At 59.5% G+C, this 15,639-nt stretch overlaps 5 protein-coding genes across 5 annotated transcripts; 1 reads left to right on the top strand and 4 right to left on the bottom strand.

Moving 5' to 3' along the window:
- Positions 1 to 88: 88 nt before the first annotated feature.
- On the bottom strand, positions 89 to 753 carry BXZ73DRAFT_76927 (uncharacterized protein; the record flags this gene model as incomplete). Its single annotated transcript, XM_048022540.1, has 4 exons — positions 89 to 229; positions 295 to 471; positions 534 to 634; positions 696 to 753. The coding sequence occupies 4 exons, from the start codon at positions 751 to 753 to the stop codon at positions 89 to 91; spliced, it is 477 nt and encodes a 158-aa protein (XP_047878854.1).
- Positions 754 to 2,280: 1,527 nt separating this feature from the next.
- Positions 2,281 to 2,985, top strand: BXZ73DRAFT_100623 (uncharacterized protein; the record flags this gene model as incomplete). The annotated part of the gene is made up of 4 exons (XM_048014628.1): positions 2,281 to 2,302; positions 2,374 to 2,513; positions 2,590 to 2,898; positions 2,959 to 2,985. The coding sequence occupies 4 exons, from the start codon at positions 2,281 to 2,283 to the stop codon at positions 2,983 to 2,985; spliced, it is 498 nt and encodes a 165-aa protein (XP_047878855.1).
- Positions 2,986 to 4,319: 1,334 nt separating this feature from the next.
- BXZ73DRAFT_100624 (Metallo-dependent phosphatase-like protein) lies at positions 4,320 to 7,041 on the bottom strand (the record flags this gene model as incomplete). The annotated part of the gene is made up of 16 exons (XM_048014629.1): positions 4,320 to 4,586; positions 4,652 to 5,230; positions 5,302 to 5,384; positions 5,442 to 5,507; positions 5,561 to 5,584; positions 5,641 to 5,702; positions 5,756 to 5,788; positions 5,846 to 5,892; positions 5,951 to 6,050; positions 6,113 to 6,140; positions 6,202 to 6,341; positions 6,394 to 6,443; positions 6,496 to 6,545; positions 6,601 to 6,649; positions 6,703 to 6,757; positions 6,815 to 7,041. 16 exons carry the CDS (start codon positions 7,039 to 7,041, stop codon positions 4,320 to 4,322), a joined length of 1,860 nt encoding a protein of 619 aa, XP_047878856.1.
- Positions 7,042 to 8,494: 1,453 nt separating this feature from the next.
- BXZ73DRAFT_100625 (Metallo-dependent phosphatase-like protein) lies at positions 8,495 to 11,120 on the bottom strand (the record flags this gene model as incomplete). Its single annotated transcript, XM_048014630.1, has 15 exons — positions 8,495 to 8,719; positions 8,779 to 8,820; positions 8,874 to 9,425; positions 9,479 to 9,579; positions 9,640 to 9,696; positions 9,751 to 9,837; positions 9,894 to 9,922; positions 9,978 to 10,024; positions 10,087 to 10,214; positions 10,269 to 10,408; positions 10,464 to 10,513; positions 10,563 to 10,612; positions 10,669 to 10,717; positions 10,768 to 10,822; positions 10,882 to 11,120. The coding sequence occupies 15 exons, from the start codon at positions 11,118 to 11,120 to the stop codon at positions 8,495 to 8,497; spliced, it is 1,851 nt and encodes a 616-aa protein (XP_047878857.1).
- Positions 11,121 to 13,045: 1,925 nt separating this feature from the next.
- Positions 13,046 to 15,639, bottom strand: BXZ73DRAFT_45558 (Metallo-dependent phosphatase-like protein; the record flags this gene model as incomplete). Its single annotated transcript, XM_048019535.1, has 15 exons — positions 13,046 to 13,270; positions 13,330 to 13,371; positions 13,426 to 13,989; positions 14,046 to 14,158; positions 14,215 to 14,271; positions 14,334 to 14,420; positions 14,476 to 14,504; positions 14,557 to 14,603; positions 14,663 to 14,790; positions 14,850 to 14,989; positions 15,042 to 15,091; positions 15,144 to 15,193; positions 15,252 to 15,300; positions 15,357 to 15,411; positions 15,477 to 15,639. Coding segments are annotated over 15 exons (1,799 nt in total), but the record flags the coding sequence as incomplete, so codon positions are not given.

The following is a 15,639-nucleotide window of genomic DNA, read 5'->3' on the forward strand; positions in this document are numbered from 1 at the left end:
GCGATGACGTTGTTCTGGGAAGCCGCGGAGGCATTTAGCTCGATGCTCGATGGAGAACAAGGTCAATGTCGCGGGAACGCACCAGAGGTCACGCCTGGGCATCTTCAGATTCTTCGGCCACTGCTACGGCCTCTGCGAAGCTGGAGACTGGGTGCGAGTCCTCCGTTACCGGACTGGAGGGTGCGTCTTCGGCGAGTTCGTCGGTTGTGTCAGACCCGCTGAACGAGGTCTGAAAGAGTCGGAATAAAACGTTCAATGACGTTGTGCAAAGAAGAGGGGCGTGGGTGCGCTCACCAAGGCGACTTGCACGTTGTCTGTGGACACCACTCCGGCGTTTACGAGACCGTCTTTGAGCGCGTCTATGGTCGAGGACAAGGAGGTGAGGATGGCCATCATGGCATCGCCTGACATAGGGACCGTTGTCGTTTCCGGGAACGCGGTGGTAGTACCGTTGGTGTTGGAAGTGTCAGCCTTGAGAGCGGGAAAGGGCGTCAGTCTGGGCGGAGGGAGCTCGCCAAGGGTCTCAGACGCACCGTATCATTCGGCACAGCGATCATGCAGCCCATGCGGTGACATTGCCTCCTCTCGAGCGCGGCGGAGGCGGGCACGGGAGCGCCGTAGGTCACGGGGAACGCTGCGGGAGAAGGCGGGAAGGATGAGGATCACGCACACCACGAAACTAAAGGAAGACTGACCTCCGAAGACGAGCGCAGAGATGGCGAAGGTGCGGGTGAGGATGAAGGTGGGGACCATGGCGGGCAGTTAGGAGTGAACGGGTAGTCGCGAAGAACGAAAGAGGACTAGCGGCAGAGGAAGAGACGGGCTTCAGGCGAGCTCGTGAGCGGTGGCTGCTCCACCCGGGCACGAGCACGGAGCTCTTATGGCAGAGCAGCCCGCGCAGGTGCCTTGGAGCCACTTTGGACTCTTGAAGGGGCTGCTCTAGAAAGGGAATCCCGCCCACGCCTGTCGTCCATCCCGAGAGAGCGGGGAGGCGCCGGTGGCCCGATTGGGCGCATGCTTTATGAACGCGACTCGGCCAGATCCGGAAGGCGGGCTCCCCGAAGACTATTCGCCGGGGCGTCTGCGCTGCCGGATCGGGCGAGCGTTGTTCTCCTCTGCGCGCGGGCTCGAACTTTGCCTCCGCGCAGCGCAGGCGACGCTCCTCGATGACCACACCCGGCGATATTTCCGGGATTTGCCAGCCCACGCTCCTCCAGCACGAGGCTGACGGTCAATGTCGCTCGCTCCAGCCCGCACAACTTCTTGGCACAAGTCCGTCTCAAACCGCGCATCCGCTACTCACCCGCCCAGCGATCTCCAGGTACGCCCCATATCACTCACTCCGTAGCTTCCCATGCTAATGGACATCGTAGCACACGCAAACCTTGCGTTGTTGCCGTACGAAGCTTGATGCTTGACTGTCGATCGCCAACGGGTGTGAATCGCTGCCCGTTGGACTCCGGAGGACTCAATACTTACCGCCCGACCAGAGCACATTCGTATGTCGTGATGTTAGTCAACCGGACGTCTCTCGTTGGATGCAGATCTTGCAACCGTGATGTTTCTGAGCTTCTGCGCCGATATTGCGATGGATGACACGTTCGGGGCAACGGACGTGCGTCCCCAGCTCCAAGGTCGTTTCCAAACTAGGCCACTCCTTTCAACCTCCCCCCGATCGAGCGGACGCATCACGATCCCTCCCGCGGCCCGCCCCAGCCGCGGACTTACCGTGCTAGGTCTCCCTTTATCCCGCTCTATTCCTGCTCTTACCCGAGCTTACCACCCAACCTAGCCGCTGTCCTCGCGCGATTTGCCCGTTCGCCCAGACCTTTCCACCGCCCGCACTCTTACGGCAGACTAGTCTCTAGGCTGCGCACCTCGACTTCCCTTCTCCCGCCGCTGCCCTTTCTACGCTAGCCTGATCACCACCCCGCCCGTCGCGAACCCGCAAGCCCCGTTTCCCCCGTTCATTCGCGCCCACCCGCGCGCACGACCCCCTTGCCTATTCCGTCCGTCCGTTTGAACGGCCCCCCCGCCCCGCCGCGTGCGCACGAGCCCCTTCGTGTATAATACGCCGCCCGGCCAGCCCGGGCGGTCAGGAAACCACAAGTCCTCCAGGGGTCCCCTCCGCCATCCGAAGCGCCGTTCCTCCTGCCTTTCACTCGTTCTTTGCATCCCCCTGGTGCCTCGCCCTTCAACGTCAACGTCAACACCACCCGCTCCGCATTCATACTTCCGACTCGCATTATGGTGACCTTCATCCTCACCCGCGCCTTCACCATGTCCGGGCTCCTCGTCGGAGGTACGCATCCGCTGTCCTTTACCCGAGCCCCCTGCCTCGTGGCTGACGAACGCGGCCGCCACCACGCCCAGCCTTCACCGTCTGCGCCGCGCTGCCCGCCGCGCACGCCGCGCCGGTGCCGCTGCGCATGGAGCTCGCGCCCGTCCCGCGCATGTTCACCCCGCGCCAGTGCCACGCCATGGGCTGCCTGATCGCGGTGAACCCCGTCGAGGTCCGTCGCCGCTTCCCTTGCCCCCGCCCTTATTCTTCTTCGCGCGTGCTTACTCCGCATTCTTTCCCGCTCGCAGTCGGAGAGCACGACGGACACGACGGGCTCCACCGCGTTCCCGAGCACGAGCACCCTTTCGCTCTCGCAGATCGACGCGGGCGACGCGCTCCAGGCGATCGCGCAGGCGCTCGGCTTCACGTGGACGGGGCTCGCGAGAGCGGACAGCACGAGCAGCAGCGACAGCACGAGTTCGCCCGACACGCTCGTCGCGACCTCGTTCGCCGCGGCGGTGGTGGAAGCGGAAGCGGAAGCGGCGCCCGCGATAACCGTCGACGGGCTCGTGCCACCGGCAGACGACACCACGTCGGAACCTGCGACGAGTACCAGTGTGCGTCCCTTTCTCTTCGTGCGCTCGAACGTCGCGCACGACGCTCACCCCTCGCTGTAGACGGAGGAAGCGGACGCGCTCGTCTGAGCCCATCGCTGCGCCTCTCTCCCGAACGCTCCTCGTCCCGTCCCCGCTAGACTGCGCCTCACCGCGGACCTCCCGCCCGCTCGTCGCCTCCACCGCTCCTCCGCTTCAGCCCCGTCCCAGACCCAGTGACACCCAGGACCCTCCCGACCCGCTTCCTTCCCTGGCCCCTGCGCTACCCGCGACACCTCAGTACACACCGTTATTCGCGCCGCGCGCGAGGCGCTCCCGTCCCGTCCCGTCCCTCCGACTCTCGCTCTCTTCCGGTTTCCGGTGTATCCTCTACTTAGACCTCGCCTGTAAGATGTGGCCAGTCGCGCGACGGCGGCGAGGGTTCCCGCCGCGCCTCCCGTTGTACGCAAGTTGTAGTATCGTGTCCGTGTACGCTCCCGACCCCTGTTAACTCACTCTTTTAGTTTTAGTCTTTGCTACTAATGCCTCGACGCGGGCGGGGTGCGCTCCCTGCACCCCGCCCTCCGAGAGACCGTTCTCAGTGCTGGCTCGGTCGGTCGCACCGTTCTGTGATATTCGTGGTGTTCGCGATAAACAACGGTTCTCTTTTCGGATGGTAGTGTGAGCCCCGCGCGTTCACGGCGTGGGGAACCCCCCACCAACCCCCACCCGTTTGAAGACGTTTTCCTGCACACTTGCCCTCAGAGTGTGTGGCTATCTTAGGGGCAGCCACTCGACGTCGTTCTGTGGGTCCCGGTGCCACTCGATCAACCACAAAGTGAATAAGTCCGAGGTTACTCCGACGGCCCTCCTGCAGCAGCCGGGCTCTGCAGTGCGAGAGAAAACCTCACATCTGGACTCAGGTGGAGGCACGGAGTCCACGGAGATTAACATTGCATTCCAATAAGCACTCTGCGACGAACGCACAACGCAGATGCCAGTGTTGCATGCTGGCTGCATGAGTGACAGGCCTTGTTCACCGCCAAAGCCCGGACGCATAAGTATAGCCGCATAGAAGTAACCGGCGGCGGCGAAGTGTCAGATTGTCTCGAGCCGCGGTGGAAACGCGGTCGCTGGTCGTCGCATAGAACGCTCGCCTGCATGTGATCCCTGTCCTCCAACCAAATGCGGTCGAGGTTCTCTTTCACGTTCCCGCTTTAGGAAGCTCGGTCCCGACATCGGCATCAAGGCACGACACCCATCCTCACGTCGAACACCAACGCTCGATGTGTCAGACGGCCGCGAAGAGAACAGAACACACCCGAAACATCCTGAAGGACGAAGGACGACGGCGCGCATCACATTCCGCGTCCGCTGGGGCAACGACGGCGAAGCTGAAGACACCCCATACACGATACACCGCGCCCCCCGCGCCCCCTCAGCGCTCAGCTCCAGTACCTCTCCGCGTAGATCCCGAGCACGGCGTTGATGAGCGTCGGGGTGTACGGCCGGATGTCGCCCTGCGCGAACACGACCGCGCTCTGCACCGCGTTCAGCGTCTCGACCACCTGCGCGCCGATGAAGTCCGTGAAGACGAGGTCGACGGGCGCGTCGTCCGCGAGGCCGTCCGGCGCGGGCGTGCCGACGAAGTCCGGGAAGTCGTACACCGCGAGCGGGCTGTGCAGGATGTCGTCGCCCACGCCCGGGCACGACTGCGTGGCACGGTCAGCGACAGGGAGCAGGAGAACAAGGGCAAGAGGGGGAGCGGGGCACTCACGTCGGTGGTGACGTACCCGAGCGTCGCGTTCGCCGCCGCGCGGCGCTCGGGCCCGAAGCGGCGGCGGTCCATCTCCGCGAGCCACTCGCGGAAGACGAAGTCGACGTCCCCGCGCGCGTACGCCTCGCGCTCGCGCGCCGTGAACCCGTCCGGGCCCCGCGCCGCGCCGCCGCGCAGGTCCCGCCGCCGGTTGTTCTCGCCCGCGTCGTTGAGCGCGGGGAGGACCTGGACGGCGGCGGCGAGGGGCACGTTCGGGAGGTAGACGAACGCGTTCGTGAACGGGGACGCGGTCACCTGGTCGTTCTTCGTGAACGCGCCGGCGAAGATGTCGTACCGCTGCGAGCCCGTGTTCGCGATCATGACGTGCGGGACGGCGGCGCGCGAGTTGTTGACGAGGAGCGAGTAGGCGATCGCCTCGGCGAGGAGGGAAAGCGAGGAGTCGTTGGACGGGAAGGGCGCCTGCGACGTGTGGAAGTCGTGCGGGGCGACGCCGTAGGTGAGGTTGAGGTCGAACTGCGTCGCGAGGTGGTGCAGGCCGGACGTGATGGACTTGCCGCCTGGGTGTCGAAGGTATGGTTGCTGGTCTTCGTGTGGTACTGCTCGCACCCAGCTTCAGAAGCCATTTAAATTGAAACCGGCGGTATGCACACCTCGTACGTTACGCGGTTGGCGTCAAGGTATCGGCGAGAGAACGTGAGGTTGCTGGTTTTATCGACATGGTCGAGGTTGAGGCCTGTAGTGGGAATGTATTTTAACGGGCCTGCTGAAAATGGTTCAAAACGACACTTACTGAGCCAACCCACGGTCTCCATGTATCGTCCACTCTGGAATGCAATTGCGCGACCATCAAACGGAACTAAAGAGGGCATCAAGCGAGAGCCCGACTCCTAGGAACCGAACAACGCTTACCGCAATTCCGAATGTGAGAGTGCCCTGCAAATATCCGTGGTCAATCATGAAGTATTCGAACCTAAACATGAACAACACACCTCCAAGAATGACGATAGGAGTGTTAGGGTGTACCCCCGAATGGTAGAAAGAACGTAGGTCCCTACACACTGACATCAGACTTACGGTTCACACCTCAGTCATGGTGAAACCTACTGACACTTGTCACTGGTTGTGATAGGCATGTGTCTACCAAGATGTACGCTTCAATGATTGTGTTTCCCGGGCAGAAGTAGTGGTACGTACCCAGCGAGGAGGAAGAAGTCTGGCACCTCCGCGATGGCTTCTGCGAACTGGCCAAGCGGAGGACGTCAGCATGTGAAAGGTATCACTCGTGAATAAAAAACTAACCCATGATTCTTTCACCATGTCTTCCACCTTTTGCACGGTGGTGTTTTTATCATTACCAGTGAAGTCGAAGAGGACGCCAAGCGCGGTAACCTTGCGACCCCTGCGTAGCACGTGTCCATTGTCAGCGTCTTACACAGTAAAGACCAAGTGTGTGCAACGTACTTGCGTGTAGTGAACTTGGCAAACCGTTCTGCGATAAGAGTCCTCGCGTCAGAAATGCGTTGGAGCATCACCTGACAAGGAATGCATACCGCCAACTGGAACGGTGACAGCTTCCCCAGTCTCATCCACGACGGTTATGTTGACGTTTGAGGTGAGGTAGCGACCGTTGAGCTTGGGCGCGAAGTTCGTGTGCATGTCGCGCGTAACGTTGTAGATGTAAAGTTCGTGGCTAGCCTCGTAGTCAGCTCGGGATTCTGTCGCTCTCCAGCAGACACACGCACTTCCCAATCGCCATGACGTCATAGGGCAGCCGCAGCAGGAACTTGTTTGACTGAAAAGATATTAGAATGACATATCATTTGGGAGGGCACAAATCCACCCACTTCGTGCCCGTCAACGCCGCCAGCCGGGTATCCATCACTGAGACCTGTACCTGCAGAAAAGAATGAGGAACCGAACGAACGTGCGATTGCGACGCGAGTCCTCACCGTCGTGAAGGTCCCCGGAGTCAACCAAGAGGAGATCGACATCCTTTTCCTGCAGTGCTGCTTCAGCCTCAGGAACGCGCTTCGGGAACCTCCTTCGCTCACCAAGGCGGTCTTTTTCATGTGCGCAACAAAGGAGGCAAAGTCTCCGAGATCGCCACTGGAAGCATCCGTCAGCACATCGTCATTCCGACAGTCTGCGGAGAAGACAACACACCTGTAGTTGGGCTCGGGGAAGGTGCTCTTCTGGTGACCGAGGAGCCAGCCGTGCGTGTCCGTGGTGTGGATGAAGTTCAGGTCGCCCCATTCGAGCGGGCGGCTCGGCGGGACGAGGTAAGTCTGCGGGTACTCGCGACGCGCGAGCTCATGGACGTGTTCGTGGTCGCCGCAAGCGCGCGCTACGCGCACTGCCGCGGCGTATGCCAAGAGAGTCGCGAACAGCATTCTAAGTACCTCCTGCGCTAGGTCACAGAGAATGAAGAAGAGAGAGGGGAGGAGGGAGCCCTGACAACTGGTGCCGCTCGAGCAAACGTTCTTATTATATGCAGTCTGCTGTCGTTTCACGTGATTGGCGCCTGCCTCTCAGCCCCGGCGCTGTTGTCGGTGTTGGGGTACTCACGTACTTCAAACCATCTCGGTCTGTTGTCAATTCAGTTCTGAAACGACGCTATTCTGAGGCGCCATCCCCATGGGCTACCACAGATCGCAGTGCACATTGACCCCTCAGTCCGTGACTCGTCATTTCAAAGTTGGGGCGTCGAGACCGGACAGATGATCACTAAGAAACGAAGACAGAAGTGCCACCAATCAAGGTCCCAGCGGTCGGCGTTTGCTCATCACTGAAGAACTGCCGTCTTCTAACTTACTCCGACGGAAGGCCTTGACGTGTGCCGCGTTCGCGGTCGAAGTTCGGCGAGCGTTGACGTTGATTCGGAGAGGCGGACTGGGGATTCAGGCGCGACTCAGAGGAGACTACTGTCCCATTTCGACCAAAAGTTCATGTCACGCGTCACGGAGGGGCGTGAACATTTGCTCCAACTATCGCAAACGATTTCTTTTGCCCATTTGAAGATCGAAATTTTGGTCACGCCGAAAATCGATGAACTTTTGGTCGAAATGGGACAGTAGTCGGGTGAGTTGGGCGCCGAGAAAGAGACGCGCGCCAGGCACGGAGAGCGTCAGCGCGGCAGCGGGCGCGACGAGAGTAGCATGCAGAGTAGGGGCTGTGATCTAAACACGGAAGGTAGGAATGGCGTTGGGATGGAGGACGACGATATGTCCAAAACGAAAAAGACGAGCGCAACAGCACACGATGCGCACGAACTTGTGGGAGGAGGGCCCGGTGGTATGCTCGAGGCGGAAAGGGCGGCACGAACACAGCGGACGTGATGGCAAGATTGGGCTGGCGCGTCGGGAAACACCTTTTACATATGCTTACTGGTGCGACGGCGGCGCGGCGGTGCGGGCGTGGCGAGCGGGTAGAACTCGCGCCGCGCCCGCGCCCAACATTGGCAAAACACGGGCCTTTCCTCAAAGACAAGCCTCGCGAGGAGCGCGCGCCCCACCGCATCTTCCCCAGGGCTCCTGAGGAACCGCATCGGGCGCGGCTCGGCGGTCTACGAGCCAGTGCGGCGCGCTTGAGGGGCGCGGACAGACGCGGCGCGTCCTCGCGTACGCAGGTCCCGCCTGCGCGCGCGGTATCACCGGCTTCGGAAGAGGTCTGAACCGAGCTCGACGGCGCGCGGGAACAGGTTGCTACCGTCTGCGCGGCGGGCGCAGAACAATACACAGAGGCAAGACATAGATTGCATCGTAACGAAGCGGTCTCGATACATGAACGCCATACAATCCGTCCGCCACCCTCCTCTTTACAGTATCCAAGGGTCCTCTGGAACGTTCAGTTCCAGAACTTCTCGGCGTATACACCGAGGACTTCGCTCGAGAGGAGGTTCGAGTACTGGTGCACGTCCGCGGTCGTGTACGTCTTGTCCTTCTGGAGCTTGTTCAGGATCTCAAGCACCCGGTCCTCGATGAAGTCGACGAACACGAGGTCGATCGGGTCCGAGTCCGAGGCGTCCGCCGGCGCATCGCTGCCGATGAAGTCTGGGACGACGAAGAACGGCTGTCGGCACGAAGATGTGAGTAGGGAGCCTCCAAGAGTGCGTGAAGGGAAAGACGTACCAGGGGCGTGTGTAGGGTATCGTCACCGACGCCAGGGCAGGACTGCAAGATTCGTCAGTGTGAAAGACACGTCAGAGAAATCCAAAAAAACTCACGTCCTGAGTGACATAACCGAGCGTCGCGTTCTGCGCCGCGCGGCGTTCGGGCCCGAAGCTTTTCTCGTCCATCTCCTCCAGCCACGCGCGGTAGATCATGTCGACCTCGCCGCGCGCGTACGCCTCGTCCCACGCGCGCGACTCAAGGGCATGGCGTGGCTTGTTGAGCGCGGCTATGACCTGCCTCGCCACGCCTGTGGGAACGTCGGGAACATACAAGAACAGATCCATGTACGGCACCGCCGTGAGCTGTTCGTTCCTCGTGAACGGCCCCGAGTAGACGTCGAACCGCTGCGAGCCCGAGTTCGTGATCATTATGGCCGGCACGCCCTGGCGCGTGGAGTTGAGCGGCAGCGCGTACTCCATCGCGGCCACGAAGAGCGACAGCGAAGAGCCATTGGACGGGTACGGGGCTTGCTCGATCGTGAAGTCGCGCGGAGCGGTGCCGAAGAGCATGCCAAGGTTGAACCTTTCGGCGAGCTCATTGAGGCCCCCAGTGATCTGCTGGCCTTCCACAGTGGCGAAGGTGGCGTTGTCGCTCTGGGTGTGGTACTGCACGACGACAGATTAGCTCTGGCGGACACGGGCCCAAGGACAACGGAGACACATGCCTCATAAGTGACAAGGTTGGTGTCGAGGTAGCGGCGGTTAAACGTGATGTCCTTGGGGGTGGTGGAGTGTTGGTCAAAATCCATGCTCATGAAGCCTAAAAGTAGCACGAGTGGCCTCAGCACGTGGAAGCGACGGGAGTGAGCGAGGGACTCACCGACAGTTTCCATGTAACGACCGCTTTCGAGCGCCATTGAGCGTCCGTCATACTGAACTAATCATGAAAGTCGGTCAAGACGCGACTCCTGGCAAGAAAGTTTATGCTTACCGCAATCCCGAATGTGGGTGTGACCACCGAAGATCATCATGGGAGTAGTGGGGTGAACGGCACGAATGGCGTTGAAGACAGTGGGCCCTGGTAATTCATAGTCATGACGGGAGCAAGATAACACCTGAAGAGTGACCGCTTACAGTTATCGGTCTCGACGACAGGCATATGGCTACGAATAACGTGAGCATACGCGCGACGGGCACAGAAGCAGCATGTAGGCGTACCCGACAAGAAGGAAGAGATCGGGCTCCTCCTTGATAGCGTCCGCAAACTATGTGAAGTGAGGATGAGAAACAGCCGTGCTTGTTCGGTGGACACATCAACTGAACGCACCCAGGTCTCCTTGACCATGTCCTCCACGGCCTGCACGGTAGTGTTGACGTCGTTGAAAGTGAAGTTGAAAATGACCCCAAGAGAAGTGACGCTACGGCCCTTTCGAGTCTTGAACTTCCGGTAGCGATCTGCACGCGAGCTCAGGTACCATACGGGACTACAATCCCAAGATGGAAACATACCGCCAACCGGGACGCTCACATTGTTTCCCTGATTGTCGAAGACAGAGATGTTGACGTTCGAGGAGAGATAGCGTCCTTCCAGCTTCGGCACGAAGTTCGTGAACATATCCAGCGTGTTGGCATAGACATACAGTTCGTGGCTGTGGATCAGCACCTAAACATTTGCTGTGCATGTCGACTTGATCCTGCACTCACTTGCCAATGGCCATGATGTCGTAAGGGAGTTCCATGAGGAACTTGTTGGACTGCCAATGCGTCAGTCTGCGAGCACCCACATTCTCAATCCGTACTCACGTCATGAGCATCCACCCCGCCGGGTGGGAAACCATCCGTGAGTCCAGTTCCTGAATGGCTTCTTCCTCAATATCGGCTCATTGCAAACGACGCATTGCAAACGTACCGTCATGGATGTCTCCTGAGTCGACCAAGAGCAGGTCGACGTCTTTTTCCTACAGCTCGCATCAGCCCTATGCTTCACACCAAATCAAAGTGAACTCACTAGCGCAAGCTCTTTCATGTGCGCGACGAACGACGAAAAGTCGCCCAGAGTCCCGCTGTGCGTCCCCGATTGTCAACGTTCCGTCCTCTAACGCGCGAGACCGAAGGTGCTCACCTGTAATTGGGCTCTGGGAAGGACGGCTTCTGGTGGCCGAGCAGCCAACCGTGGCTGTCCGTGGTGTGGAGCACGTTCAGGTCGCCCCACACGAGCGGGCGGCTCGGTGGGGTGAGCTGCGTGGACGGGAATGCGCGACGGGAATGCTCGTGCGTGTGGTCGTGGCCGTGCTCTTCGTCCGGGCATGCGCGCGCCGCGAGGGCGGCGCAGGAGAGCGCGAGCAGCGACGAGAAGAGCATAGCTACCTTGGCTGGGAGGGGGAGATGGGGCTCGTCAGGGCTTTGCTGGCATCTGGGGGGGCGAAGTATATATGGTCGGCCGCGCTGCGAGCATTATGAGATGCACCGGCACGGATGAATTTGTGGATACCGAAGTACTAATGTCCGTCGGTGTCAGCGCCAATATCGCGGAGCCCGCTGCACCCCAGAGGCTTGTCTCGTACGTCATGTGAGGTTTCGGGCAGTAGAAGGTTTGTTTGCAGCATTGCATGTTGGGGTGTTCGGTTACGAGGAGCGGAGAGTCTGCTGCGAGGAGAGTGCTCGGATTTCACATTGGTACAGTGAACCTACCAAGGTGGTTTTTGTTGAGTGGATGGGTCGAGACATGTTACTACGTCACGGGGAAGTTGAAAGCCCCAGAAACACCGAAGTGAATCAACTTGCGAAGGTGGACTGAATCGACCACTGTCAGTAAGGATTGTGGCGTCAAATGCATACTACTGGGGCTGAGTTGGGAGGCTCACCGATCGTCGGTCGCCTCGTCCAAATACAGCTGGTCGGTTTTCGAGTACACCTGGCTTCTTCTGAATTTACGCCGCGGCACAAAGCATTTCCTACGACGGTTCGCGAACGATGGAAGTCGCCTGATGATCGAGACGCCACGAAGGACCTGAATGAGCACACACATAGGAAAATTCCACATGTGTGCGTAGAGTGTGCATACCTTCAGCTTTCTTCGTCTTCCGGTATATCAACTCCCTTCCGCTGCTCCTTCATTATTATCGATCAATTTTGGATTCGCTACTCTGATGACTGTTTGGGTGATTGCTTAATGAAGACACGACGGCCGTCCGTGTTCGCATGATGAGCACTGCAGCTCGTGAGTGGCAAGACACGAGGCAAATACTGACGGTTGAAGACATGGAAGGACTGAACCAAAAAAACCAGCTGCAGCCGAGAAGCGCTGGACACCGGACCGGGACCTTTGAAGCCCCGAGTTCGTTCAAGAAACACCTCTCCCTCTCCGTCACTTATCCCGTTCTCCAATATTTTTCTTTGATCTGCCGCTATGTCCACCAAGCAGCAAGGATGCTCCGATAGCCCCGACTACCTCTATCCGATCGTCATTGGGTCCTTCGGTCTCTTCCTCCAAAGCTTCACCATTCCCCCATCCACGGCATCGCATGGATGCGAAGCCCGGGTGAAGTCAAGGCGATACAGACGAGGAGACGGTTGTGGGGACACACCAGCTGGACCAAAAGCACACGTTCTCTGGGGTGGCTGAGGTGAGCCGGACCTACGTCGCCGCGCTCGTACCAACCGCCGCATCCATATTCGTGCTCCATAGCGAGGGACCCATACTACCACGCACCATTCTGCTGCGGCGACTCGCGCGGCGATCACGCCGATTGAAATGCGGGACTAAGCACGGCTTCGACCTCGACTTTCCCTCGGACTCGTCGACACAGGCCCCCCTGCACCCACCACGGGCCTGCTCATACGCAAAGTCGAGGTGCGCTATGCTCTCCGGCGCGTTGTACCGCACTCCCAAGTTAGACGACGCACTCTATTCGCTGGGTCAGAGGGTAGCCCGTTTTGATAGTCTCATCACCATGTTAGTCACATGCTATAATGCAACATGAGATTACCGCTACCTACCACCCAGAGGTATTTGGAGAGACCATTTGGTTGCCAAAGGCCGGACCCATCGGTGCACACTCAGTGGCCCTGGAACAGGTCGATAGGAATGCGGAAAACTTGCGTTGTGCGTACAGCGCGCGGCCAGCCAGACACCGTTCTTGGGAGGACGAGTAAATCGGCACAACTGAACTAATACACAGACCACGCCCATTCCGAGTACATTATCATATTACCTACATGGACTAAAGGCATCGCTGTACATTACAACAACTTCCTCCCTCTGTCGCCTAGCGGGCATAAACCGCCTAGTTCCAGAACTGCTCAGCATATACGCCGAGAACTTGGCTCGCGAGCAGGTCCGTGTACGAGAGCACGTCTCCGGTCGTGTACTTCTTGGTCGTTTGGAGCCCGTTCAGGATCTCGAGCAGCTGGTTCTCGATGAAGTCGACGAACACGAGGTCGATCGGGTCCGAGGCCGCGACGCCCGCCGGGGCGTCGGTGCCGATGAAGTCCGGAACGTCGAAGAACGGCTGCAAGCATAAGAGTGTGAGCAAGAAGGCCTAAGTGTGCGGGCAAAGGCGAGACATACCAGGGGCGTGTGCAGGGTGTCGTCGCCGACGCCAGGGCATGACTGCAAAGGTCCGTCAGCACAAGAACGAAGCGAAAGAAAACGGCGGACACGCACATCCTGCGTCACGTATCCGAGCGTCGCGTTTTGCGCGGCGCGGCGCTCTGGCCCGAAGCTCCTCCGGTCCATGTCCGCGAGCCACGCGCGGTAGACCATGTCGACCTCCCCGCGCGCGTAGGCGTCCTCCCACGCGCGGGTCTCCAGCGCGCGGCGCTCGTTCGCGCCCGCGTGGTTGAGCGTGGGCAGGACCTGGCTCGCGACGCCGGCCGGGACGTCGGGGATGTACAGGAACGCGTCCGTGAACGGCGAGGCCGTGAGCTGGTCGTTCTTCGTGAACGGACCGGAGTAGATGTCGAAGCGCTGCGAGCCGGAGTTCGTGATCATCACGTTCGGCACGCCCTTGCGCGTCGAGTTGAGCGGGAGGGCGGCGGCCATGGCGGTCACGAAGAGCGAGAGCGAGGAGTCGTTGGACGGGTAGGGCGCCTGGCTGATCGTGAAGTCGTGTGGGGCGGTGCCGAACTGCATGCTGAGGTTAAAACGCTCTGCGAGTTGGGTGAGGCCCCTGGTGATTTGATGGCCTTCAAAGGTGTCGAAGGTGAAGTTGCCGCGCCTGGAGTGGTACTACAAGACAGTGAGTTGGTTTTGGTGGACGTAGACTCAAGATTTAGAAAACACACCTCGTATGTGACGCGGTTGGGGTCGAGGTAGCGGCGGTTGAAAGTGATGTTTTGAGGAGTGGTGGAACCGCGACCATGGTGGGTCTTCTTGTCAAAGTCCATGCTCATGAAGCCTGGCAGTAATACGAGCTTTAGCATGCGAACGTGCCAAAGCCAATCAAAGACTCACCGACGGTTTCCATGTAACGACCACTCTCGAGCGCCATCGAGCGACCGTCGTACTGAACTGGAAGCGGGTCAACATACTACTCCTTCCACAAAGGTCATGTAAGTCCGCAAGATGCTCACTGCAGTCACGAATGTGGGTGTGACCACCGAAGATCATGATGGGAGTAGTCGGGTGAATAGCACGAATGGCGTTGAAGACAGTCGGCCCTGTGCATCCACAGTCAGCATCGAGACTAGAGCCAATCTCAGTAGAAAAACGCACAGTGATCGGTCTTGACGACAGGCATGTGGCTGTCATGGACGTGAGCACTCGTACGGTACGAAGGGAAGGTTATTGGCTCACCCGACAAGGAGGAACAAGTCAGGCTCCTCCTTGATCGCGTCCGCAAACTGTGTCAGGAGAAGATGAGCAATACGACACGCTTCAGGTGAATGAGGCTTAAACGCACCCAGTGCTCCTTGACCATGTCCTCAACCTTCTGCACGGTGGTGTTTACGTCGTTCCCGGTGAAGTCGAACAGGACACCGAGAGAGGTGACGTGGCGGCCCTTGCGAGTCTTGAACTTGCGGTAACGATCTGCGCTCAAAACCTCAGCATCTACTCGGGGGGCGTCATCAGGGAGGACAATAACATACCGCCAACCGGGACGCTGACGTTATGGCCATGCTTGTCGAAGACAGTGATGTTCACGTTCGACGAGAGGTAGCGTCCGTGCAGCTTGGGCGCAAAGTTCTTGTACATGTCGAGCGTGTTCGCGTAGATGTACAGCTCGTGACTGCGGCTCGAATCAGCATCCGTCGCTAGGACTAACTTCATGCTGCACTCACTTGCCGATGGCCATGATGTCGTAAGGGAGCTTCATGAGGAACTCGTTGGACTGTACAACGTGTTAGTTCGCGCACACACTCACATCCTCGCCCACTACTCACGTCATGAGCATCCACGCCGCCGGGCGGGAAACCATCCGAAAGTCCGGTACCTAGAACGCGCCTTCCTCAGCATCGCCGAACGGTCAAATCGACGCGCCGCAGACAAACCGTCGTGGAGGTCCCCAGAATCGACCAAGAGAAGGTCGACATCTTTTTCCTACACCTCGCGTCAGCCCCAGACCCCCGCGCGTCCAGACGAGCAAGATGACTCACGAGCGCGAGCTGCTTCATGTGCCCGACGAACGACGAGAAGTCGCCCAGGTCCCCGCTGTGCGCGTCCCGGCCACCAATCACCCTTCCGTCCCGCGAGCTCCAAGACGCGCGCGCACTCACCTGTAGTTGGGCTCCGGGAAGGACGTCTTCTGGTGGCCGAGCAGCCAGCCGTGGCTGTCCGTGGTGTGGATCACGTTCAAGTCGCCCCACACGAGCGGGCGGCTGGGTGGGGTGAGCTGCGTGGAGGGGAAGGCGCGACGCGAGTGCTCGTGCGCGTGGTCGT

Source organism: Epithele typhae, assembly GCF_022376455.1.
Source record: "Epithele typhae strain CBS 203.58 chromosome Unknown BXZ73scaffold_18, whole genome shotgun sequence".
In the NCBI taxonomy this organism is placed as follows: Eukaryota; Fungi; Basidiomycota; class Agaricomycetes; order Polyporales; family Epitheliaceae; genus Epithele; species Epithele typhae.